Source organism: Amphibalanus amphitrite, unplaced genomic scaffold (assembly GCF_019059575.1).
Source record: "Amphibalanus amphitrite isolate SeventyFive unplaced genomic scaffold, NRLGWU_Aamphi_draft 001708F_arrow, whole genome shotgun sequence".
Taxonomy (NCBI): Eukaryota; Metazoa; Arthropoda; class Thecostraca; order Balanomorpha; family Balanidae; genus Amphibalanus; species Amphibalanus amphitrite.
The window spans coordinates 26,221-52,408 of NW_024883201.1; the positions used below are offsets into that span (position 1 = coordinate 26,221).

Genomic DNA, 26,188 nt, shown 5'->3' on the forward strand with positions numbered 1-26,188 from the left:
CTTGGATGGCTGGATTGCATTGCAAGACTGCATCAAACATACAGGAAAAACTGTTAGATACCATTCGTGACCTGAAATGACCTCAGGGGCATAAACAGGGGTCACGGCCCACAGGTACCATTTCATGCTCATTGCTCAGTGTGTCAAAGGTACTTGTAATTCAGTGTTTGAGAGTATTTTTAATGGCTTTCGTCCAAAAGAAAAAAAGGATGTCGCATATTTCTGGTTGCAAGGGTTGCAACTTGCATGAAGGTGATATGAACCTGAAGCCAAATTCGTCGGGAAGTATTTTTGATGCATTTGAAGGGAAAGCGCTACCACAAATTGGTAGCTGTAAAAATGAATACAGCTACGACGATGCTGCGTCATTTACTGGCGCATCAGGTTAGCAATCAGCAAAGAGTTCTCTATATACCGTGCAGCAAAGTTGGCAAAATTATTTGAACGGATATTGATATAGCGTATATAGGGGCCTTTTAGCATTATTTTTTTGTAAGCCTAAGTTCTATACAGTTATGATCTTGATCTAGAATATATAGGTGCATTTATCGATCCATAGTCATTAGAGACTTTACAATAGGCCATTAATCAACACTGCTTTGGTTAAGAGTAATCCAAATCCTGGGAGATCTGCTTGTATTTTAATTATTAAAACTCTCCATTATCCTATTCCAATTCAGAGCAACTCCAATTGTGTCAGTCATATAATGGTGGACCTTCGGGGAGGTAAATTGAAATAGAGGGCACATACATAGAGACTGCTGCAATAATTGTGACAATTTTTTAAATAATTATGTTTCATATTCTTGTAGGTTGAGGTTGTAAATCAAAATTATAAGAAGCTGTAGCCTGTAAGTTATTCATTTTAAAACTTGTATTGTTAAATTTGTTGGTAATTCAGGAACGCTCACTGCTGCATGACCTGCGGCCAGCTCTCCTAAACGGCCTCCCATACAAGGGGCTTAGCCTACTTCACATTTCACAATCCAAAATCCAAATTACTACCTACCTCAACCTATGGCTAATGTGAACACAATTTGAGCATAATCATAACTTCATTAGGTGTGATATCATTTTTTCAGCCAATTTAGGCACCTAAATTACTAAAGTTTTCATCCATATTTGCTTTCTCAAGGTCTTGTTAACGTTTTAGACTCGTTACCTATTGACAATAAAAAGCATTGCCTTATTTGCCTAGGTACCTATTTTTTCAGTTAGACTGGACATAAGTATTCATTTATGATAGAATGTTGAGGGTGGGATGCATTTAAAATCATAGCAAAACCACGGCTGTTAGCTATTGTCATTTACAAGCAGTTTAGGTGAAAATCACATTTTGCACCCTGAGGCCTCAAAATTGAATAAAGACCACACCATATTGCTGTGATAATGAACCATATATTTATCTAGAAAATTGTTTGTATGATCACTTATCCCTAAAAAGCAGGTGAATGTAAAACAGAAATGCCAAAACCTTACCTAATCTAATGTAGCTTGACCTTACTCTGTGGTGGTTGGTTGAGTGTAATTATAAATATTTGGTGTAAGAAAATGTGTGTATTGATGCATTGTGTCACCTTACAAGCCTAGAAGGATGTGTTATTCCTTTCCATTTTTTTTTTTTGAGAATACCTACAATTTCTAGAGGGTGGTAAGGGTTTGTATAATGTGTAGCTTAAGTACATGCTTGTATTATGTGCATTGTGCACCATCGTCTTAAAGGGACACTCCCACCTTAACATTAGTTTTGAGTTGAGATAGCCAAATTGGTGGCCATGGCCTGCAAATACCGGTTTGGGCACTCACAACATCGACAAATGCTTTAATTCGGAGATATGGAATTTCAAACTTGCAGTTTTCGGATTCTAAGGGGCTAGTGCATTGGTATGCCCCCTTAGAATTTGTGACGTCAGCGGAGATCTAACGATTTTTAAATCTTTTACTAAAACGTTTGGTAGCACGCGGTGGTATATGCTGCTTTGCGCGCAACAAATGCCGCACTTTCAAATAAAGTCGCTAGGAACAGCGGAGATCCCAAAAAGTAAACAAAAGTAAAAGTCTAATATCTTGAAAACCGGTGAATATTTTTCGATGAAATTTGGTAGATATTCGTTTTCGCTCTTTCTGAACCGAGCGACATCACTTTCGTGCCAATTCATTAACTTTTTTGAAGGTGGGAGGGTCCCTTTAAGTCTTCCCAGTAAACCAGCTGTCATTTGGTAAATGGTGGGATAAGAAAGGAGGAGAAAAGTAGAAGTGAGAGTTGGTGTCAGGTCAGGAGGAATGTAATGGAACTTGGAGGAGCAACAAGAAAAATGTTTTAACAAGAGGAGTTTACAGGAGCTTAGAGGAGGCTGGATTAGCCACATGAGCTTACCCAAAGCTTACCCACAGGCCTTCTTGATTGAATGCAAAGGCCTTGAGTATGACCGAGTGGCTTTTTAGTTGTTGGGATTTGATATTTTCCTTTTATATGAACTGACCTCTTTTAACTTTGAAATCTGAGGATTCTGCTTCTAAGCAAAAGCCTGGCAAAATGAACCAAATGAACTAATGCAGGAGTTTTCACTTGTTGGTAGATTCAGACTTTTGGTAGTGAAGAAAATCTGTAATTTATTTCTTTGCCTTGTATTATACAAATTTGATTGCTCAGTCATGGAGCTCATATTCAGCCTGACTGAATAATTCAGTTGATTCCAGTATGTTTGTGCTGCAAGAGTCCAAGTTTTGTCACTGCAATGTAGTATACCTTAATGTTGTATCTTACCATGCCCATATTTTTTCCACAGACAATTTAGGAAATATGGAAGACTCACAGAAGCCAGAACCACCATTTTTACCCAAGCATATAAAGGAGAACTGGATTGGTCCCCCAGATCCAGTGTCCAAGATCAGGCCAATAAGGCATTTTATTCCGGAAAATGAAACAGTAATTGAAAAACTGTTAAGAGAAAAGCATGCTAATGTTCTTGAATGGAATCATACCTACTGGAAGAAACACAACAAGGCCTTCAAGCGGGTAAGACTGCTAGCGCCACCTACGTAACTTTGCTGATGCTGACCGAATCTTGTGCTGGCCTCTACTGGATTGGTAGGATAACGCTACGCAACAAACACCCCTGCTTTATTAATTACCTTCATAGCAAAGGGTTGTCACATTACCTCTCGATGAATCCAATACCTACTTATGTCCTGATGGTCGTAATCAAAGTTTTTTTTTTCTTCTGGTGATATTATCTAACAGCACATAGGTAGCTCATGATCTGTGAGTGACTGCACATAACATTGGGAATGACCACTGGTAGAATGCTTAATTGACAAGACCTTTCACTTTTGCGACCTAATTCAATGATAATCGTGTTCTCCGCTAGTGACCCAACCTGAGATGTACTCATGAATGAAATATGCTGCTTGAGGGTAATGTCAGTAATTTATGCCAAAATATAGTGCGTTCGTCAATGCCCTGTTTCCACGGTCGCAACAATTTTCACCAGTAGTGAACTAATCATCCTGGCTTTATAAGCACAATCCTTATCGCGAAATATAATTTTGGAAAGCGTTAAATGACACCGATTACTTTAGCTGATGCTCGCAGTTCTGCGTTTCGAGAGAGTGACCGTGGGCACGCATACGTCGCTCTTGTATACACACACTACACTACACAACATACACAACATCGTACCCGATTGTTGCTGCCCGGGGCCCGGACACCTGGTGACTATGTCCGGAGGGCTGCTCGGCCGGCTGCTGGCGGGGCCGTCGTGACCTGTTGCCAGGTGGTTTTATTTTGCACTTAATTTTCGTGTTAATTTTTCATTTTTCTGAGCGTTTATTTGTGTTTATGTTTTGTAGGAAAGGCGCTTTGGTTTAAGCATTTTGCTTTTGCGCCGATCCGTGATTATTTTCTCCGATGTTTCTTGCTATTGGTTTCCAAAATATACTGAAGTGAAGTGAAGTGTATGCTGTATATCTGTTAATGTTTTATCCGCACAACATGCTGCCTATTGACCGACCGAATAACTGCCTGACTGACTGACCAACTGACTAACCAACTGGCTGGCTGACCGCTAGCTGACCAACAGAAGCCACTTTGTTGTCATCAGCTGACCGTTACAGTCTGACTAACCCCCCGACTGTCAGATAACCCCCTTCCGATTCCCCTCAGGAGCGTCGCCAGTTCGTGGAGCAGCTCCAGGAGCGTCAGGGTGCCGACACGGCAGTCACCGACGATCAGATGGCCGACTTCTACCGTGACTTTATGGAGCGCAACCAGCGCAAACACCGCCAGTACAACCTGCAGTGGTACGGCCACAGCGCTCGGCTGCTCGGCCTGGCCGGCCTGGTGGCGCCACTGCGGCTCCTGAGGGCGCTGCGCCTGCTCCGGTGACCGCGTGGGTCGTGAGAGTGTCAGAGCACACCTCTGGTGACTCCCCTGTGAGTAGCCCACTTGTGAATATAGCTCATTTATGCCAGTAAGTTAACCTCCACTGTTTTCTGACCTTTGAGGATTGAGAATAGCTCACTTGTGCCAGAAAGGTGAATAGGATTGAGAATAGCTCACTTGTGCCAGAAAGTTGACCAGTCTACTATCTAACCTATGCAGATAGCTCATTTCTGCGAATTGTTGACATGTTCTGCAGAAGGCTTTCCTGTACAATTTGCTCACATCTGTGGGTAGCTCAAAAGGGTGGTCATCGCATTTGCAGACAATCCCTGATAACTAAAGCTACTGACGTTTGCTGGGGTTGAGGCGTAAGCCGCATGGTATAGTGATGTTGATGTGATACGACTGTGTGTGCTGGAGCTTGATTTGTTAAAGTGTAGGTTGCAAGTGGGCATTGGCTGGTGGCAAGAGTTTTTTAGGTATCGGTTGCATATATGCAAATACCTTGGACGTTTCTGTGACGATGTGCGCCACCCTTTGCCGTCATATGTTTTCTTTTTTGCAACCACTCAAAAGGCTGAAGTAGTTACGGAGCGAGCGAAGCGAGCGGAGTCTTACGTAGAATAACGGAAATTTCTGAGTATGAGCGGCCGGCCGGCCGTGGTCACGATTCTGCGACGCTTATATCTCAGCAACCACTTGACCGATTTACATGCGGTAATTTTTGTAGGGTAGCTTCATTCCTTCTACCAAGTATTGGGCTATTCCCGATGCATGTGGGTGACCCCTTATGCACGTGCCACGTGCAAAACGAAGAGGTGTCACTTTTGCAATTGTTGCAATATCTCGGTAACTACTTGGCCGAATGCGCTGAAAGTTGGCATGTTGGTAGGCACCCACTAGGCAATGCATATCCATTTGCCAGAGTTGGGGTGCTGCTGCACGTGCGCACGTGCAGGGGTCGATTCCAGATCTCGAGAACGGCTGGACCGATTGCGCTCAAATTTGGCACATGGTTAGGGACCGGTTAGTAGGGTGCCGTGCACAAGTCAGTTGGGACCCATTTTGCACGTGCGCACGTGCAGGGTACCGCTTCCAGATCTCGAGAACGGCTGGGCCGATTGTGCTCAAATTTGGCACATCGCTAGAGACCGGTTAGTAGGGTGCCGTGCACAAGTCAGCTGGAGGTTCCTCGTCGAAATTTCGCACGTGCAAGGCTCACCCTCTCGCTCGCTCCGTTAGTCGCCCCAAAAGGCGTTATACTGGTTAATTATATGGTACCTTTACCAAGACGCCCACCCAATAGCAACAGTGATATGTTAGCTAAGGCATGTGAGCCGTGAGGCATTTCACCACCGCTTGCCCTTCAGCAATACATATTGCTCTTAAACTTCGTGTGTTACCACTTACCACTATGTTTTTTTTTTTGTCCAGACTTCCTGTTCCCACGCCTCATTTTTCAGTATCGCATAATGCATTTTTTTCTTTATCAGCTCACCTGTCATCCATCACCTTTACGAGCTGCGTAAATTGTATTAGGCTCATTCATATCACGTGTCATTCACTGATTGAATGATCGGCAAGCTGACATTGACTAGATTACATGACACATGTTCGCGATGTCCCTTGCCATCCTGCCATTGGACGGATATGACAAAGTCGATGCGTCACAGTGCGTTAAATGTGTCTGCTGCCGTCGTAAAGTGCTATTAAATCTACTAGTCTTTTTCTGGTATTCATCTCCAAAGTGCTGTTTACTCTTGTCAGACAACTAGCGCAAAATACCGTACATGAATGTCATGTGCATTGTAACCATGGGAGCCGTATCTTTTTGACAGTGGACCGCTACTTAATTGACCGCTCAGGTTACTAAAATCTAGGTGAGGGTCAGGTCTGTCTAGAAGAAGATTGAAGCCTCTGTCAGGTAGAAGCCGCCCAGGCCGCAGTCAGCGTCTATGGCGCACAGGTTCACATTGTCAAACCGCTGCTCTCCCAGCGTCTCGTTCTCCATCGACGCATACCCGGCGGCGTCGATGAAGCGCGAGCGTCGGGCGCGTGCCACCGGCCGCGACACCTTGACCAGCGTCATGTGCGGCACGTAGTCGAACGCGTTGGTGACGCGCACTCCCGGCACGGCGGAGAGCCGCTCACGGAGGACCTCCACGGCGGCGCAGAACGAGATGCACGGCGCTACCGACGCGTAGAGCACGCGCGCGCCAAACGTGCGCAGGCCGCGCATGCGTAGCATGCAGTCGTCGTCGCGCAGTGTCTCGCGCAGCTCGTCGATGGTGTCGGTGACGCAGCGACCGGCGGCGGCTACCGCCTCGGCGTCCTGCACGCGCAACATGCAGATGGTGACGTGCATCAACGCGGGCCGCATGGCGCACGCGCCCAGCGACGGGTCGTGGCGCACTACGGACGCCTGGACTCGCTCAGCTGCCGCGCGCACCTCCTCGCTGTTGACCCGCACCGCCAGGAAGTGGGTGGAGCGCTCCTCCTCAGGCACCCCGGCGGCGGGCGCGGGCGTCACGGCCGGCTGCAGGTCCACCTGCACGTCATCCTCGTCATCACTGTCACTGAACCACGCCCCGTCAGCGGGGGCCAAACGGGCCTCCGCGGCGCGCCGCTCTCGCTCCTCTTCCACCTGCGCGTCAATGCGGGTCATCGCCACCTCAATGTCCTCAGTGGTGCCTGCGCTACCGAACACGGCGTCTAGCCGACTGGCCTTGTCCCAGACTCGCACACCCCGGTAGGTGAAGTACTGGATGCGGTGCTGAGGGATGGCCAGGACGTCGTACTCCTGCCACGGCAGATCGCCCCAGGTGAACGATGCGAACGGCTTCTCCACCACTCCGAGGAACCTGGGGGGGGGGGGGGGTGCACTGGTCAGCATTTCAGAGGAAGGACGGTTCGGCTGGGTCGGGTACAACGTAAAATAGTAAGCGCTGTCCAGCAAAGGTCAGTATTGACTCTGTGATGCACTGTAGAATCGACCATGTGAATTGCGAGGCGTATGCGACTGATAAGTAGGTATCTACGGTGTTTTGTCCGGATTTGTGGTCCACTTGGGTCTTGTAAAGCTGGTAGGGGATAAACTGTTGGGGAGATATGTAGGGCAGTTGGCTAAATGGAGATGATTATGTGTGTCATTCACAAAATCGCTGCCGTATATGTAGTGGTGTCCATATTCTATAATATACGACCGTGCTCTAATGCCGACTGCGGACGGCCACCCAACGCCCCTCCCCCGCCCATCCGTTCGCCGTATAGGGGTAGGGAATATGGTTCCGCCGACTGCCATGGATGTGCGTCGTTGCCACTCTGTCGCGTCATGGCAGAGGGCCAGAGGCGACCGTGACCGATGGGCCCCGGAGGTGTCCACTGTCGATATTTCCCTTACACCAGCAGCAGGCTGCGCCGAGCGGTCGGGACGGGACGGACCCCCCCCCCCCCCTAAAGCTACAGGACCGCAAAGGGGTATATGTGAGTGCTAACAAGAGCCACGTCATCGTCCCTTGCCTCAGACCGTTCCGCCACCTATGGTTGTATGTTTGTTTATGTGTAGTTTGATTGATTGTGTATTTGCGCGGACGAAAGATTCATCCGTGCTCCAGTTGATTGTGTTCAGAATCGCAGATGACGCAACCATTCACAGTCGGGTAATTTGATTGGTAGTATAATTCCTATCAAATGGCACTAGACGGTCCTATTTCCCTTTGTGAAGCGGTGGAACCGAGGTTACCCTCTGTCCTTACCCTGTGCTACGTATCACACTTGCTATCGGTCACCTGACAATGTCGCCCAATCGCCGTCTTACCTGTCCAGATAACCAATATCGAAGTAATCCTCGGGCAGATTACGGTCCCACTGGATTCGGTTGATGACGTCACGGGCCGTTCTCATCGGCGGCTTTTTGGCCGATCGCCGGGGCTCGGCAGGGTCGCCCTTTCCGCGGGCCTGGCGAACTTTCTTCCCCTTTCCCCTTCCTTTAGCCGGGCGCTGCTCCTCAGCTCGGTCGGGGGTCTCCTGTTTGTTGGACTGGGTCGACGGTAGACCGAAAATTGAGAACGGGTTGTCGGCTTGTGAGTCAGACTCAGAGCTGTCAGCGGCGCCGGATTCCGGACACGGCTGGGACTCTGTCGGGACAGGCGTGGACTCCACTGCAGCCGGTGCGGGCTCAGCCGGTGTGGACTTTTCCGCAGCCGGTGTGGACTCCTCTTCGGCCGGTACGGACTCCTTTACAGCCGGTAAGGATTCCGCCGGGGCTTCAGGCTCCACCAGAGGCTGTGGAAAAGTCACGTCCTCCTGCTCGGCTGATCGCCACGGGTTGAGCGCTCCCAGAAGTCTTCCCAGCAGACCCGTGCTGGATGCTGCCTCACTCTCTTTCGCCATGCTACCCGACTGTCGCAAACAACGTCCCTCGAACGACGACACTGTCGCGGTCGACGCGCACCCCCTGACGACCTCCGACGCCTCGGTTGACCTGCTGCGGGCGCCTGGGGCTCCTCTGATACCCCACCTCCGACCACCGGTCGTTATATTGGCGCGGAACGGGTGGAATCGCGCCGTGTGGTGCAATCGGCCGGCCCGTGAGCCGCCGCGCCGGCTGTGTGTTGTGGCGACCGGCCTCCGTGACCGTGACGTCACCGTGACCGTGACGTCATTGCGTGACGTCATGCCGGCTGGCGGCGGCTATCGGTTGGCCGCGCGGTGAGGCTGAGGTGGTGCAATGAAGATTCTATATTTATACTTCCGATGCAACAGTACCAAAATTAGTTTTTGTTTTTGCAAAACAGTGGCACGCGGTTGGGAGGAAAGGTGACACCCTCGCCGGAACTATTTGTTTTCTACAGACCGAGGGATGGAAGAGGCTGGTTGAGCCTCCCCCCTCGCCGTTTCACCCCTTGCTGTGCTAGACCCGACGGGGAAAAACGAGCGTGTGTGCCGATAGATACTATGGACGCAGCGAGCGATGGGCAAATTTCAGGTCGCAGCCCTCAGGTCAACCGGTGACCTGGGAGGTAAGACCAAGTGGTCCAAAGTTAGGGTTTTTATTTTGGTGAATAACTTTGCCAAAAATCGTCGCAGAGTTGCAATTTGGACATCATTCGCCCTAGTCAGGCGCGTCCTATTGTATATTTTTGTTTGGACGAGGTCAACTTAGGGTGTTGACCGGAGGTCAAGGCTAGGCTACAAAGCTGGTCGAAGTAGGTCAAGTCGCATATCATTTGATTCGACAGGTCCTTACCAGTTCAGTAATGGGTTTCTTGATTCGCCAGCTCAATTTGATCGGGAGTTATTGACGAAAAACTCGGATGACCTTAGTGACGTCATATACATATATCGTCACGCAAACTCAATAATGCAAAAATGGCAAAAGTTAAGCATTGGACCGTGCAATGAGTGCATGAAATCGTGCTTAAGGTAGTCTTTAGGTACATCATTTCCGGCCTAAAATAACAGATTCCGTACTCCCCCATTGATTCACCTGCAATGGTGAGGAGTAGGACTGAGGTCACCAGACCGATCTGACAGGTACCTAAATCTTAGGAAAGTTCCCCTTGACTTCAGCCTCCGAGGGTTAAAATCCCAGTTTCGAAATTGTTTCTTGTCTTTAATCCGTTTCAGTGTTATCTCTCGCCTACCCGGGTGCGTACGGACGTCTCAGACATTTCGTGCTCAGACTGTGTGTACGGAGTGCTGGGAACGGATGGCGATTTCCCTGTAAAGGTGACCAATAAATCAATGACCGTTCTCACGGTCCACCCCAACGACCTCATAGCATGACCCGCTCGCCTCTCTCGACGGGTGAGTGGAAAATAGCGCTCGGCAGATCGGTCTTTCCAATCAAATTATGCAAGGAAAAGTTTTAAAATGCATTTGTATATGGAAAACATGTGATTGCAAGGATGCAAATTGCAAGGTACATAAATGGACCAATGAATGGCTGACACGAAACCAGTGGCCAACAAATTCGGTCCGTTGGTAGGTACTGGATGTGATGGGTTTTACTTGTCCACTCCTAGCTAAAGTATAATTTGTGAAAATGAAAACACAAAAAATGTGTGCTTAACTATTGCGTGTCATCCACTACTAACCAGAACAATAACGTTCATCTGAGTTCATTTTTGTGACTCACTTCTACAATCTCTAGGTCTCTGGCACCTCTCAAGGGGAATCCCGTAAACTGCTCCCACTTCCCTCTCTGCGTGAAGTCCCGCCCCTCACCGTCCGTAAACACGTCCATTTCCGCTCCAAGGCTGCCCACTCTTGGCCGAGGACGGCGGCGGTGGCATATCTGCGCCCGGTCGTGACCAGAATTTATGGCTGCGCGCCGCGCTATCAACCGTCAGACGCCGCATTTGCATACCTGTCGACAATTTCCGCCCATTTAAAATCAGACAAAGGCACCGGGCCCACTGGCGGCGACGCGTGTGAGAAGAATATGGCACCAGAGGACGAGGCGACGAGACATCAGCCGGCGTTATACGGAAATAGCGCAGCTGTATGGCGTCATACAAACTACCTACATACAGCCTACGGCGAATTGCAACTTTTCCAATGAATGTGCAAATTGCGCATTAGGTGCGTGGTGGTTATCAGGTGTCATCGAAGATGTTTTTCAGGGATAGGTCGTTATATCGTTACACCCCCTTGTCCGCGTAATATAATGGCTCTGATCCCGCCAGGCAAGTGTCAAAGAATATAATTGAACGTCTATAAAACGTGGTATTCCACAAAATAGCAACTGATCTATCTAGGGTCAGGACACCGTGCATTCCGACGTGACCGAACTGGAGCATCGCAGACCACAGTAACCCATTGCTGACGTCAGTACCGGCCAGGTTCGCGACTCTTTTCTCCAATCAGCCTGTCGTTCTTTAGTCGCAGCCCGCGGTGGTTTCCAATCACCAACTCTGTTAGACATGTGCTGCCTCGACAAAATAACAGCTAAAGGAACATTTGGAAATTTAGTCAGGGCAGGGTTGGTTAGCAGGGATGTCTCCGCGATTTCAGTTGATGCTCAGCGATGCTGATTTATCCTCCAGAGATAGCAGCATCCTGTCGGTCGTTGTTTGATGTTGTTTGTGGTGACCTCCAACCGACCCCAGCCCTCCTGTCTCGTTACTGTCACACCTCATGACGTCAGTGACGCCACGCGGTGTGATGTGCCGGAACCGTTGCATCACCCGCGCACACATCAGTCGGTGTCTGTTTGTGAGAGCGCTCTGCTCGGCTTCACACGTGTTGTGTCGGCAGCCGCTCGCGGACAGCTCAGTCATGCTGTCCGCCAGAGACGACAGCGCAAACACGGAACTGAGAGGAGCCGCGCAGCAGACTTGTAAACGACTCTGAGTTGATTCGTGAATCGACTCAGAATCAAACCGTTTTTCGATGAGTCATGAGTTGATTCGAATCACTTCATCGAGGAACTTGATGAGTCATGAGTTGATTCGAATCAATTGAATTTAACATCATGAATCATTTGATGAATCGATTCAAATTTTCAGACTCAAACAAAGAATCGACTCAAAAAAAAATTGAGTCGATGGTGAAAAATCACCATCAACACCCCAATAATCAATGCTAGATCACCCCCTCAGCTTTAGCCATCACTTAACTCCATATTTCAGACTTACAAGAGCCTCAGAGGCTCAGGCACAAGCGCCTAATGAGCCAAAAGCATTTGGCAGTAGGTACTTAGTCTTACCAAACCAAGTGCCTGCTACACTACCTAGGTACCTACATTTTACATGTCAGAAGTCAGAATTGACACCTGCGGCTGCCTCCCCTTCTCCCAGTCCCAATTTGGTCCCAATAATCAATCAACAGCATAAGAGTTTGGGTGTCTATAGAATCAAATACGCCCAAACTGCCTATAGCCTATAAACTACCTATAGGCTATGCTATAATATAAATAAACTCACATATAAACCGCAAAATTGCGATGCTCAACTGCCAATAAACCACAAAATGCACATTTTTCCATGAAATAGAAGTTTAAAAAGAAACTTGTTTTATGACATCATAGAATCTTCAGAATAATGTAAAGGAGCGGCTTTGAAATATTTCCTCAGCGATCTCCATTCGCCTAAAATATGTACTATGAGTGACGTCATGAATTCGAGAATAGAATGTGAAAGTCATAGTATGTTTTAAGAAAACTATATTAATGGCGCAGTTGATAACTTACACGTCTGAATCTCGATGAACATGAAGTCAACGAGTAATTTTGTTGAAAAATAGAAATATACGATGACAAATAAAAAATTGAAAATATTTTTTATTTGATGCATAGGAAGAAAGAAAGTTTTAGTAGTGCATTCTCCTAAGACCCAAAGCCCAAAGGCGCCTTGGTGACAAATTATGGCGCGTGCGCGATAAAGCAAGCATGGGATCCTAATTCTTTATACTTGACAAATTAGCCGGATGACGTTGCCCGAATTGCACCAATGACAATTTATTTTTACCAAAAGAGCCACTTGGTCAGTGCTCCGGTGCTCCTGATATCGATTAATATTCAATGACGTCATTTTTAATCTAAAATTGTAGACTAACAATATTTTTTTATATTCCTTCATTTTAATCTCCACTTTGAGCCAACATAAATGGTAAGTGACGGATGGGCTCTATCTAGCTGGCAGCCAGTTGGCACTGCTAAACTAGGTGCCGTTTGGAGAATGTATATTGTATACCTACATTAACTACTTTCAATGAGTCTCAACTCAAGATCATATCTGATTCTGAGGCCTGAGCCACTCATGCAAGGTCATGGCCTCCTCGTGGCCCATGGAGTCCCTGCTGATGCTGAATGTTTCACAGGTGGGATTAATCCTATTTTTGAGGTTGTACTGTTTGAATAATTTTATCTGATAAGTAAGAAGTAGTAACATTTGTCTCATTTTCATGTAGAAAAAGTTTGATTAAAAAAAAACATGAATGCCTCTCGGAACTTGTGCTTTTGAATTTTCAGATATGACTTTCTAGGTAATAATAAGAGATAGGTTACTATGCTACTCCTTAGTCCTTACTTATATTATAATTGTCTCTCAGAGTTACTTACAAATTTATCTGACATTGCACTGACTGTTGAGTGTTGAAGATAGGTAGGTGTAAGGTACCTAGGTACCTATGTACCTAGTCCTACTAGGTAGCTGCTTGAATCTTTGGTCAAGGCTACTATGCTGTTTAACCCTCGCCCATGTAGCCCATGTTGCCCATGTTGGTGCAACCAACATGGTTGGTGTTATGCCCATGTTGGTGCAACCCCCCCCCCCCCCCTGAGGCTTTTCGGAAATAGTGCAAAAACGGCGGCGCGCAGCGGCGCCAAATTTTGGGTACCTTATGGGGCAAACCTTGCGCATCTTTTGATAAAAAAAAATTGACCGGGTCATGTCAGGTCACGGAGTTATGACGTCACAAAGGGAACAGCCTCCGGCCGGATTTTCACAAACTGAGTGCCAACGCCCGAGGTTTCCTGCCGGTGGTACGGACATCGGTTGATGGATCGTGATGAAACTTCCCATGCATATTGGGGCAGGTATTGGCTATCATATGGTATAAGAAACTTGACCGGGTCAGGTCAGGTCACGGAGCTATGACGTCACAAGAGGAACAGCGTCCGGTACTATTTTTGAAAAGCGCCCGAACCACTATTTTGCTAATTCTTGTCACCTCAATGGGAATATGCAGCAATATTAGCTTCTATAGGGAGCAAATGGACCTCCCAAATCCAAAAATACAATCAGATTTCAAAAATTTAAATTTTGATTTTTCGAATTTCTGCCGCCGACTGTGACCTTGCCGACTTCCGGCGCTCCCAACGCGCCATTTTTAGAGCTAGGGAAACGAAATACATACCAAACGATAGAATTGATCAAGGAACACGATAGTGAACGTTTCAAGTCGATATCTCCCACCGTTTTGCCGCAATCGCCGCGGAAAGTTGAAAAAGTCTATTTTTCCGAAAATTTGACCTTTGACCGGTCAAAAGTAGGTCAAATGTTGACCTAGGACCAAAAAATATACCACCAATCGCGAGATCTCGGCGAGAGCAATCCGTTGGTCTTTTCCGCTAAGCTCTACGACGCTCCGTTTTCAAACGCCAAGGGGGGGGTCGCACCAACCCCCCCCCCCCTGCATGGGCGAAGGTGGCAGATCGCCGTTTACGGGCGAGGGTTAATACAATTGTGGTATGCGGCATATTCATTTTATCATAGCTTTGAGTCAAATAATCAAATGCCTACAGTGAGTCATGGGTTGAATGAAATAAGTTCAATAAAAATGTCGTGTGAGTCATGAGTTGATTTGAATCGATTCATCAAAATGTGTGAGTCATGAGTTGATTCGAATCATTCCGTTGGCTAGTTGCTCGAGTCATGAGTTGATTCGAATCATTTTATCGAGGAACTTGAAGAGTCATGAGTTGATTCGAATCAATTAAATTTAACATCATGAGTCGTTTGATGAATCGATTCAAATTTCCAGACTCAAACAAAGAATCGACTAAAAAAAAAAATTGAGTCGTTTACAAGTCTGCCGCGCAGTATAGTGCATGAGGTACTAACCGGTGCCTGAGCCATTCAGAGAGGATTTCCACCTGTAGTCAATGCTCGCATGATGCGTGCATTTTGATTCGGAATTTGCAATGGCTATTGGCTATTGGAATTTTGGTATCAGCATTTGGTATCAGAGATCTTGCGCGAAGAAGTAGCTCAGCTGCTCAGGAGCAAATGATAATCAACAAAAGAGGCCTCTCAAGCTTTAGGCAAGGTAGCCCAAATTTCGAAACTCAGGCGTATAATTAAACGTACAACAGCTACTAGTTGCGAAAACCTGCGTTGCTCTTCAGTAAAAAAGACGTTTATTCCAAATTCCTACGCAAATACTTCGACGAGGATGTTGTACGGCTAGTTATTGTGTACCAGGCATAGTGCCTTTGCTTCTGGGGTCGCAGGGCAAGCAAAATTTCAAGGATCCATTTAGGAGGCTGGCGGCTGACTGCCAGCTTTTTATGCCTTTGTTTGCCCTCCGCGAGTCGTTCACTAAACTTGGGACCCTCCTAGCCCTCGTATTCCCACTATCTGTTTCCGGTGAGCACTGAGCATGCCAATCAAGATTTGGCTTGCACTGCAGGCAGCACATTTCGGCCCTGTTCAATGTCTATCCACTTCTCTCCCATAAGAACGTTTCTTCAGCTCCTTAATCCTTTATTCCTTTCTTGTTCCCTTCGCTCACTCTACTCTACATACATTCTAACATTTGGCTCCACAGATTGAGAGGAATTAGGTACAGTGGATAATATTTGCCGGACAAAAACGCGATGGTTCCTGCAATGAAATTAGCTCTTGCAGAGACGGAATGATTTTCTATTTGCAATTTGCATCATTGCATTTACGATCGCATGTCTGCAAATTGCCTCAGTAGTCAGTCCTGCATGAGGTTTAGGCTGCCGATTTCATGGCAGCTTATTGCTGAGCTTCAGCGAAACACTCGTCATAACAAAGTTTCCAGTTCTCAACTATACGGCCACAAACTTCTGAGCCTCTTATCACATGGCCTCAGGATTCACTTTATTGACCTCGGTAGCTCAGCTCCCTGGACAGCGATAAACTCGTCTACTGCGACCTGCTTGTGTGCGCTGTGGTGATGGTTGGTGGTGTGTGTGTGTGAGGGGGGGGGGGGACAGACACCTGCTAGCGCGGGGACTGTCCGGCAATCACGGTATCAGTCTGCCAGGGACGTGAAGGGGAGGATCAGACTCCGTTTGTAACCTTGATCCCGCAGTCAGTATGTGTGCTTCGGTGTGGTCAGTGGAGTAACCTCCGCGGAGGGGTTACCACTTGCGCTGTGGACAGAACACAGACTGTTCCCGCGGTCAGTCTGCGCCCCTGGGTGGGGAAGACCCCGGGGACGGATCGCCCTCCGGTCGGGGGAGGGGGGGGGGGCAGACCCCGGGGAGGGATCGCCTCCTCGGCGGCCGTCAATACACGCTGTCGGTCGCAGTCCGGCCCGTATCGAGCCGGTGCTCGCAGCCGCCGATCAGCCGCTATTGACAGCCACGCAGACGCGGCCGCGAACACAATTATTCCGCCTCTGCAGCTCCCGGTGGCCGCGGCTCGTCACCCCACGGTGCCCGTTTGAGCGAGGTGCTCTGTCGTCCCCGGCAAATAGCGCTGTTTGCCTGCTCGGCCGATAAGTTAGCTGTCGGTGCTGGCAAAGCAATGCCATAAACAAAACGGATTAGCCTCAAACGTGACTGGTTGACGCGCAGTGAGTTCGATTTTCCACTTATTTTGATTGTTTGTTCCGTGACAGTGTTTTTCAATGTCAATGCCGATGGTCGTCGGATGCCCGCATTGATTCGCGCCCACTTTGGTGTTTGCAATATTTGTATTTAAAAAAATGTTTTCGAATATGTGGAACTTTTCTTGGGTAGGTACTATGAAATTTATTTTATTTGTTTCATCCAGCCTGAGTGACACATTGGTTACCGGTTGTATCGGATACATAGGCATACAACGAACATTGCTTGCCAGCAAAACTAGACGAGAAGATCCTCCACAACTTACTGTCAGGTCTGCGAAGCAATAGTCTCTCCACCTAGTCAATTAGATTGCCTTGTAAGAAGAGTTGCCAAAGAATATCCAACCCTGTAAGTCGTTTAACCCGCGCCCCGCTGGGATATTCAGCCATACGCGCCCTGCTGGGGGGGGCAGATTCTGCCCCTCCCCTGTCTAACTTCCGAACCGATGGTCGTAGAAAGACGGGGAGAACGGCAATCGAAAGCTCTCAACAAGGCGGATCTTAAGAGCCCAAATTTTTTTGCTTAAGTAGGTCAGAGGTCAGGTCAAGGTCAGGTCAAGGGTACAAGATGCAAGTTTCTACAGTATCGGCCTTACATCGTAGTTGCCGAAGAATGGACTGAGACTGATTGCCCAAAACGTGTTCTTAGACTACCAAGACAATATTCGTTGCATACAATGTCATTCGAAGGTCAAGGTCAAGGTCAGGTCAGGTCATGTCAGGTCACCAAAAACAAAATATAGAAAAGGGCATGTGCGACACATGTTTTATGGGTCATTTTACTCATAGAATTCAATAGGCACACTCAATAAGTGATATGGACCACCTCTGGATGAATTTCAGGTCGAGGTCAGGTCAATGGTCAGGTCAAGTGAGGTCAAATTTTGAAGTTGGTTGTTAAGGCCTAAAGAGGTGTCTATCTGATGCAGTTTTTCACGACGAATCGAATGGTGCTATTTTTGTTTCCGTACAAGGTCTAGAACTTCCAAAAAATCATTTTTCAAAATTTTTGTGTGTCGTGACGTCATAAAATTTTGAATAACTTCCATATTTTTGAACCGATTCTTCTAAAAATTGGTATGTAGGTGCACATAGACCACTTCTATGACAAATATTCCGGTTTTTTGATACACTCAAAATTTTGGATTTTATAAATATTTTCCCAAAAAAAAAGTCAGTTTTTTTTAAGAAAAAAATTTGGGCCCAAATCCAAAATTTTCAAAAAACCGAGATAGCCATTTGATACACAAAGTAGAATCACGTATAACCTTTTTTGTTACGTCTTGATTCCTTTAAAAATGAAGATGTTAGCGGCGTTTGAAATTTTGCCATTTTTTAGGCGAAAATGGCGAACATGACGTCACTAAAACGTCATTTTCTCAAAAATTTTCCGACGGATTTCGCTCAAATTTTCAGGGAATGTGTCAAATTGATGTATGATAAGGTACTGAAAGTTTGACGTCGCTGGCGTAACGCGTTTAGAAGTTATTGGCGAAAAACGGGAGGGGGGGGGGGCAGATTCTGCCCCCCCCCCCCCAGCGGGGCGCGGGTTAAGGATGGTTCACCAGACTTGAACACTTGGGCATCACAGCTCTCTTCGCTCTCTTCTGCTCTCTTCTGCTTCCATGGAGAGAGGAGGGACGGAAGCCGGGGACCTGCTGTCCTTTCATCGCTCGGCGGGCTCGTTAGCGGTGCTTGGTTGCCGGGTACCGCAAAGAGAATCCGCCACCCCTCTATTTATGTGTTGGGAGCTGTCTAATGATCAGCGGCGGAGGTAGTCCTAATTACGCCATATCTCACACGTAGTCCCAATAGGACCAGGCTGCTCACTAGCGCTTCGCTTCTTGTCACCCCTGCATAACAGGCGGTGGTTTCATATACGTAGCTACACGCCAATAAAACGTCGATATAAGCTGACGTCAATTGGCGATTGACGTCAGTTTACTTTAGGTGATAGTTAATACTACCGGTTTCCTCGAAGCCAGCTTTAAAATATATAGATGTCAGACAAACATCTAGGCTGCTGCTGTCGAAAACGATACCTACTATTTTATATGCAGCATATTTTATCGGCGCTATATGTATTTACTGAGCCATATACTCCCCGTTCCCGGCGGACACACTGCATATGTATTTCCGCGCCGTGGCCGAACCATCAGCGTCCCGCGCGGGCCGAATTCCCCGGGAGCGACGAGGCGACCATGATCTATCGCGTCTGATCGGCATTAGTGAGCCGTCGGCTCCGACAAGCAGGCCTCATCGCCGGCGGCGCGAGCACTTCTTGTGGGCCGGGGGCGGGCCGGCGGCAAACGATTTCCTATCGGCCGACCGCAGAGCGGGGACGAGCGACGCGCCGCAGTCGCACGACCGGAGGAACGACAGAACACGACCGGGAGGAACGACAGAACACGGCCGGAGGAACGACAGAACACGGCGGGAGGAACGACAGAACACGGCGGGAGGAACGACAGAACACGGCGGGAGGAACGACATAACACGGCCGGGAGGAACGGCAGAGCCACGCGACACGTCCACCAGAGGCTGCTTACTGAACTGCACAGCACTGACAGCAAACTCTGGCGCGGTGGTTCGCAATCCGACATCATTCCTTTTGATCGGTTGGCAATTTGGTATTATGAAAATAATAAGTAAAATACATTTCCCTCAATTTCTCAATAAAGAACACTGAACATCTTCTGGAAATTAGCTTGATGTTGACTGTTCCGGAAACATCTAAAGGCTGGGCTACCATTTCTGTTGCGACGTGTGGTCGCGAGAGATAATAACTGCAGTCGGGCTCAACTAGGACCTATTTATAGAAGCATTATGGGGCGTGCTACTAATATATCTTCCTGCTAATTTATCTTCTTCCGTGAACCCGTTGACCCGAACCTGAGTTGTCTTCTGTTCAGAGTTTGTTACGGCAAGTTGATGAGAGTTTAGTCGTCCCATGGTGCCATCACAACATCCCCGTGATCACATGAGGTGGTTGCAGACAGAGAACATAATGACGTTTGTGGGTTCAGCATCAAGAGTTCAGGGATATCTAAATGAATTAGTGGTTGCAATGTTTATGCTTTTCTAAATCATACTTACCTACTGCAAGGGGATTTAACATGTTACGTTTTCCTCCCCCTCTCTCTCTCTCCCGTCTCTCCCTCTCTCCCGCCTTTCCCTCTCTTTTCCTCTTTCTATGCCTCTCTCTCTCCCTCTCTCTCTCTCTCTCTCTCTCTCTCTCTCTCTCTCTCTCTCTCTCTCTCTCTATCTCTCTCTTTCTCTCTATCTCTCTCTTTCTCTCTCTCTCTCTCTCTCTCTCTCTCTCTCTCTCTCTCTCTCTCTCTCTCTCTCTCTCTCTCTCTCTCTCTCTCTCTCTCTCTCTCTCTCTCTCTCTCTCTCTCTCTTCCGTTCGGCCACACCGACGCCGCAATGTGAAGAGCCGCGGGAGTGGCCAGCTGCCTCTTCCACCAGCCAGCAAAAAACGCGGCAAGAGTCGACTAAGGAATAGTCTAGAAGAACAAAAGATGAGTGATGATCCTAAGTGACGACGCAGCAGCCATCAATGCTATATGACTGTCGGTATGCATTATGCATTGCTAAGAAAAGACAGCGAGTACTGTAATGGCTCGAGTATCATGTTGAAACTGCAATGCATGCAGCAGGATCGATGTAGAAGATATCGAATTGCATTACAGCAGACTATTTGGTTTGACCTTGACCTCACTGACCTGAACATGGTCTACTTAATATATCTATTAGATTTTGCATACCATATTTATCTTGATGTCGTGAAATGTAGACGTAAATAATCCTTCATTGGTCTTTTTCCTGACCTGCATTGGCGAAGAATCACAACTTATGGGGGACAGGGTCAGAAATCGTAAAAAGACTCTCCCACCTATTTTAAAATGTTACCTTTGCTGACTTGCTACGCCACAATTTATCTCAAGAGGAAAAATTTCGAGCATTTTAGATAAATATACATAAAAGAAATTAAAGTTTCTTCTTCATTCCTAATCATAATCAATTGAGTTTCTAAATCAATGGATAAAACCGTCCCCTATTCGGCATACGGGCTCCGGATAAAGAGTTCATGACTTCACTCTTCCTCCCTTTCATTAAAGAAATATAAAAATTTGATGCGAAAATTAGAAGGCTTGATAGAGTAATTTCGTTATTCAATTCTTACTGGAACCCACATAAACGGTGTACCTACTTCTATTGTCATTTTTTTTATACATTGTAGATACTTTTTGCAATGAGTTGGGATCAGTCCACACCCTAGCTTAGAATGGATCTGAATTCTGATTGCTTTTCGAACATTTATACATGACCGGTTCGATAAAAGTTTGTAATTTTATTATGTAAATGAATTATTTGTTACAGTGCTGGATTCTGATTAGAGCGAGCGAGCGCAGCGAGCGAAGTGAGTCTTTTCAATATAACGGAAAAATCTCAGTATGAGCGGCCCGGCCCGGCCCGGCCCGGCCCGGCCTGTAACGCTTTTGAGAGGCTTATATCTCAGCAACCGCTGGACCGATTGGCCTGCGGTCTTTTTTGTTGGGTAGCCCCATCCCTTCTACCCCGTAATTGACTACTTTTGATACATCTCAGTGACCGTCGTGGCACGTGCCACGTGAAAAGTCAAGGGTGTTCAAGCTGTTTTGCAAAAGTAGTGATTTTGATAGGCTCATATCTCAGCAGCCGCTTGGGCGATTGACTTGCGGTAATTTTTATAGGGTAGCAGCATCCCTTCTACCCAAAATAGGATACTCTCGATGCATGTGGGTCACCCCCAGTGCACGTGCAAAATACAACAATAAGAGGTGCCAAATTTGTTCCCATTTGGTACTACTGTGTAAATTAGAATTAGTAGGTATAGTGTGGAAATAATGCATATGCGGTCATGTGCAGTTAGTGGAGCCAGCCGTCTTAGGCTTAGAGCTGGTTGTTTGCTGCACGTTGCCATGCCCTGGTCTGGCCGCCCAGTGGCGGAGATCCGTGTGCGGGTGGCCGCCTCGTGTTGCCGGGGAGACGACAAGCTCCGGTGGCCGCTCGCTCAGCTCCGCTCGACCCCCCGCCAGCCTCCGCGCACAATCGACGCGGCGTCGCTCGTCGGCCGCCGTCGGCCGTCGCGTCCGACGCAGTCGGGCTCCGCGCGCCGGCGAGCCGGACCTGGCTGGAGCCATCCGGCTCTGCGGGGCGCTACTGAGCGACGGCGCGCGCCGACGCGGCCTACCGACGGCGCTCTGCTAGCTCAGATACCGGCGGACAGACCCTGGACACCGCTGTGACGCGCCGCCCGCCCGTGACACTCATCACATCGCGTGCCGGCGTTTCGCATGTTCTCCGCCCCGATCAGTGATACACAGATGTACGGGTAAAACTGGCGCCCGTGCGAGCACCTCCAAGGACCGATTCAGCGTGCCAGCACCACGTGAGACTTTCATCAGCAAGGAAAACAGTGTCAGCGCCAGCCGGCAGTGTTTGCGGCGGGCTGGTGTGCCGGCGTGAGCGACAGTGGCGCGCGGCGCCGGTCAGTTGACGGTAGGCGCTGGGCAGACTACCGCTGACCAGTCGCTCACCGCTCCGTCCATAGGTGAACACTGCGCCGTCCAGCCGCCGACCGTCCCGACCTACTCGCCCGTGGCGGCGTTCGTGATCAGCTGCGAGCCTTTCGTGACGACCGCTGACGTCTAACAGGTTGGGCCGCGTCCGTTTCGTGTCGTGGTGTGACGTGGTGTGGACAGGTTCGGCGCCCGACGCTGCTCGCGAGAGATTCCGAGCGCCGCCGGCCATTCGGACCACTCGGCGTCCTGCCAGTGTTTCAGCTTCGCAGCATGTTCACCGCCAACCCGTCCGACTGACCTGACCTGACCCGACCCCGTGTCCATCCCACTGACCTCTCCCGCCTGACCCTGGCCCTCCCCACTCTCCCTCCCCGTCCAGCCCTGTCCAGCTGACCCCCCTGCTGACTCTCCGCGATGGGAGGAGGCGCCAGCAAGAAGAAGAGCCGCAGGAGTGACGCGAAGGCGGCGCTGCAGCCTCCTCCGCCGCCGCCGGCTGCCGACCCGCGGCTACCGCTTACCGTACGGCAGCGGTTCAGCATCGTCAAGTCATGGAAGGGCATCAGCAGAGCCATGGAGTCCACCGGCATTTACATGTTTGTCAAGTAAGTTGATCGCCGCCGGAGTGGTGGCCCGCCGGAGTGTCCCACAAAGCTCCTCATCTTGTCAGCGATAATATACAGATGTCGGCTCAAGTGTCCTTGAGGGGAAAGGTATTAGCTCGATGTAGGCTTGATTTCGGGTAAGGACTTCGGCATCAAGGACTTATGAGTTATGACCGAGGTTGGAAATTGGTCAAGCGGTTATTGTCAATACTAAAAGTTTGAGTACCCTGCGTGCGCTTTACTTCGTTATTTATATATTTTGTAGCATACTTAGAGCGGTTCAAAATTTTCCTAACTCTGCTGCCTAAAATAATTTTATCAAAAATAATTTTTAGACCACTAAAATGGCATAATAAGCAGTTTCCAATATCATTTTAGGACGTTGGTAATCGATCTTTTGCTCTCATGAGGATTTTAACCCGCGCGGGGCTGGGGTCTCCAGCCGAACGCGGGGGGCTGGGGGGGGGGGGAGTAAATTTTACCCCCCTGTTATCTCCCGAACTAATGGTCCGATTTGGAAAATTCAAACGCCAATCGAAAGATAATATCACGAGCAACTAAAAACATGTACTTAATTTAAAGTTTGAGGTCAAGGTCAAGGTCAGGTCAGGGGTACAAATTGCAAGTCTCTACAGTATCCGCCTTGCACCGTAGTTGCCGAAGAATGGAGTCATGGACTGAGACTGATTGCCCAAAACGTGTTCTTAGGCTACCAAAACAATATTCGTTGCATACAATATCATTCAGAGGTCAAGGTCAAGGTCAGGTCAGGTCAGGTCACCAAAAACAAAATATAGAAAAGGACATGTGCGACACATGTTTTATGGGTCATTTTACTCATATAATTCAATAGCACACTCAATAAGTGATATGGGCCACCTCTGGATGAATTTCAGGTCGAGGTCAGGTCAAGGTCAGGTTAAGTGAGGTCAAATTTTGAAGTTGGCTGTTAAGGCATAAAAAGGTGTCTATCTGATGCAGTTTTTCACGGCAAATCGAATGGTGCTATTTTTGTTTCCGTACGAGGTCTGGAACTTCCAAAAAAAATCATTTTTCAAAAATTATGTGTGTCGTGACGTCATAAAATCTTGAATAACTCCCACATTTTTGAACCGATTCTTCTAAAAATTAATATGTAGGTGCACATAGACCACTTCTCTGACATATATTCCGGTTTTTCGATACACTCAAAATTTTGGATTTTATAATTATTTTCGCAGAAAGTCATTTTTTTTTGAAAAAATGGGCCAAAATCCAAAATTTTCAAAAAACCGAGATAGCCATTTGATAGACAAAGTAGAATTACGTATAACCTTTTTTGTTACGTCTTGATTCCTTTAAAAATGAAGATGTTAGCGGCGTTTGAAATTTTGCCGTTTTTGAGGCGAAAATGGCGAACATGACGTCACTAAAACGTCAATTTCTCAAAAATTTCCGACGGATTTCGCTCAAGTTTTCAGGGAACGTGTCAAATTGATGTAAGAAAAGGTACTGAAAGTTTGGCGGCGCTGCGCGCCGCCGTTTTTGAGGTATTGCAAAAATTCGCGAGGGGGGTAAAATTTACCTCCCCCCAGCCACGCGCGGGTTAAGAAACCTTTGTCATGTAAATGATATCATAGTGAACACGTGACTTCCATCAAACGTAGGTAAAGTAAAACCTTGATTAGTGTTTGATCCAGTTATGCATCGCGGTCTCAGATTCTGATATTTTCCCACCACTCTCATATCGATCGGTGGGTCAGCAGAGGTCACGCGACTCCAAATTTAAGTCTAATGCGTGACTCCAAGCGCCGCCCAGACCGATCTAACTTGATCGGCAATAGCTCTAAAGGAATGAAGCATAGAAGTGCATGACAAATTGTGCGCTTCGAGCAGGCATATGGTATTTTGCATATTTTGCCGGCTATTGACTACAATTATGTCAATAAAATGTTCAATGCCTCAGTGCCTCAACAGAAGCAATGACATACCAATTTGTGGAAAGCAGCAATCAACATATGTTTTGAGCATTGTTCGGGAAAACTTAATCACCCCTACAGAAAAAAGTTATACGACGCTCTGAGCTTAGGATATTTAGGAGCGCAACAACAGGGTAACAAGGCTTCTTACGATGGTGCTGTTAGAAATAGAATACCACCATATGATTTCAATAAATAATTGAGGATACCAGTTGATTAGGTTTTTATGTGGCGCACTGTCATATGAAGTATGTAATCATGGTAAGCCTGTGCTTTTTATCAAAACTTTTAGTTCAACATTTGCACGAAAGAAACAGAGGATCGCGCTAAATCCGTATCCAGAGTTCAAGTCGAGAATTGTGGAACGGCCACCACGGACTGGTTTATTGATTGCTTGGAGCCGCATCAAGCGCCTTTTACCAATTGCTTATGTGAATGACTTCGAGCAACGATAACATAAGTCACCTATTGAGCCTCCTCCCACCTGATCGTAAAGCAACTCTCAGCATTATAACAAGCCTCATGTGTCACGAAGTGTTGCGTTTTCTCCGACCGTCCAGTTTATTTTGTTTGTCATGACATCACTCGGGCGGGAGAGGTGTGTTTGTTTGAGTACGCCACGGAGCATTATCCCGCTGGTCATCGTGTCCCTGCTGACGAGCGTTTGTGTCCGTAGGGGAAGGGTCAGAGCAGCAGACACAGGCTGCATGGTTCGCAGAAACAGATGACAGAGCCCAGGGCGTCGCTTCCGTATCGGCCTCAGCTCAGTTTCTGACAGCGCTAAAGGCAATGTCCAGCTCAATTTACAAAGGCGCTGTAGGTATTGTTTTTGATGACACGGGCCTGCGTGATCACTTAATTAAATAGAGGCGGATTACCGTTTCGTTCGCTTACAGAATCTTTAAAAGAGTCGTGTGGTGGTGCTGATTTTATTTCTTCTACATACGAGTAGGTGTTGAGCGTCCTTTCCCGCAAGTCTACGATGCGTTCGAGGGGTGAATTGTAATGCTCAGCATGGACAAGAACCATAATTGTTTGACTTTTCTTCTATGTATTGATTGCATGCTCTTTCAATAAAACCTTACAATCATGAAAATGCTTGTTCTTATAAGTTATCTTCTTTTGAAAGCAAAAATAGCGTTAATGATACCTGAGACTGATTTATCTGGTTATATCTTAGAACGAGGCAACAAATACTTGCTTCATCACTTACTTATTTTGTCTCTGACAGCACTGAAATCAATAGCATGCCCCTGCATTCATGTCTGTTCTGTAGCGACAGTGACAAAGACACCAATTGACTTCAAATGACACTATTTCACTGATCCATGAATTTTGTGTGGGGAAAATGGCAAGGATGTCATTGAAGAT

The 26,188-nt window shown here is 47.5% G+C and overlaps 2 protein-coding genes across 6 annotated transcripts; one reads left to right on the plus strand and one right to left on the minus strand.

The window, feature by feature from the left end:
- Positions 1-411: 411 nt before the first annotated feature.
- Positions 412-4,918, plus strand: LOC122374770 (cytochrome c oxidase assembly factor 8-like). Of its 5 annotated transcripts, XR_006255282.1 has the most exons (4): positions 433-461; positions 2,790-3,019; positions 4,166-4,536; positions 4,575-4,918. XR_006255282.1 is itself a non-coding variant. In XM_043353743.1 (3 exons), exons 2-3 carry the CDS (start codon positions 2,804-2,806, stop codon positions 4,385-4,387), a joined length of 438 nt encoding a protein of 145 aa, XP_043209678.1. In that variant the 5' UTR covers positions 412-426; positions 2,790-2,803; the 3' UTR covers positions 4,388-4,918. The 5 variants fall into 5 exon arrangements, 4 of the variants coding, with proteins under 4 accessions (XP_043209678.1, XP_043209676.1, XP_043209675.1 ...); XM_043353743.1 differs by lacking the exon at positions 433-461 and adding an exon at positions 412-426 and having other exon boundaries at positions 4,166-4,918; XM_043353741.1 differs by having other exon boundaries at positions 417-851; positions 4,166-4,918.
- Positions 4,919-5,897: 979 nt separating this feature from the next.
- Positions 5,898-8,920, minus strand: LOC122374769. The gene is made up of 2 exons (XM_043353738.1): positions 8,202-8,920; positions 5,898-7,245 (listed from the first exon to the last, which is right to left on the minus strand). Exons 1-2 carry the CDS (start codon positions 8,774-8,776, stop codon positions 6,282-6,284), a joined length of 1,539 nt encoding a protein of 512 aa, XP_043209673.1. The 5' UTR covers positions 8,777-8,920; the 3' UTR covers positions 5,898-6,281.
- Between the last annotated feature and the right edge of the window lie 17,268 nt (positions 8,921-26,188).

Excerpts from the sequence above, each read along its gene's own strand:
- LOC122374770 (XM_043353743.1), top strand. The coding sequence starts at position 2,804 with ATGGAAGACTCACAGAAGCCAGAACCACCATTTTTACCCAAGCATATA. Across the intron at positions 3,020-4,165 it reads ACAACAAGGCCTTCAAGCGG|GAGCGTCGCCAGTTCGTGGA; the intron begins GTAAGACTGCTA and ends GATTCCCCTCAG.
- LOC122374769 (XM_043353738.1), bottom strand. The coding sequence starts at position 8,776 with ATGGCGAAAGAGAGTGAGGCAGCATCCAGCACGGGTCTGCTGGGAAGA. Across the intron at positions 7,246-8,201 it reads GATATTGGTTATCTGGACAG|GTTCCTCGGAGTGGTGGAGA; the intron begins GTAAGACGGCGA and ends CCCCCCCCCCAG.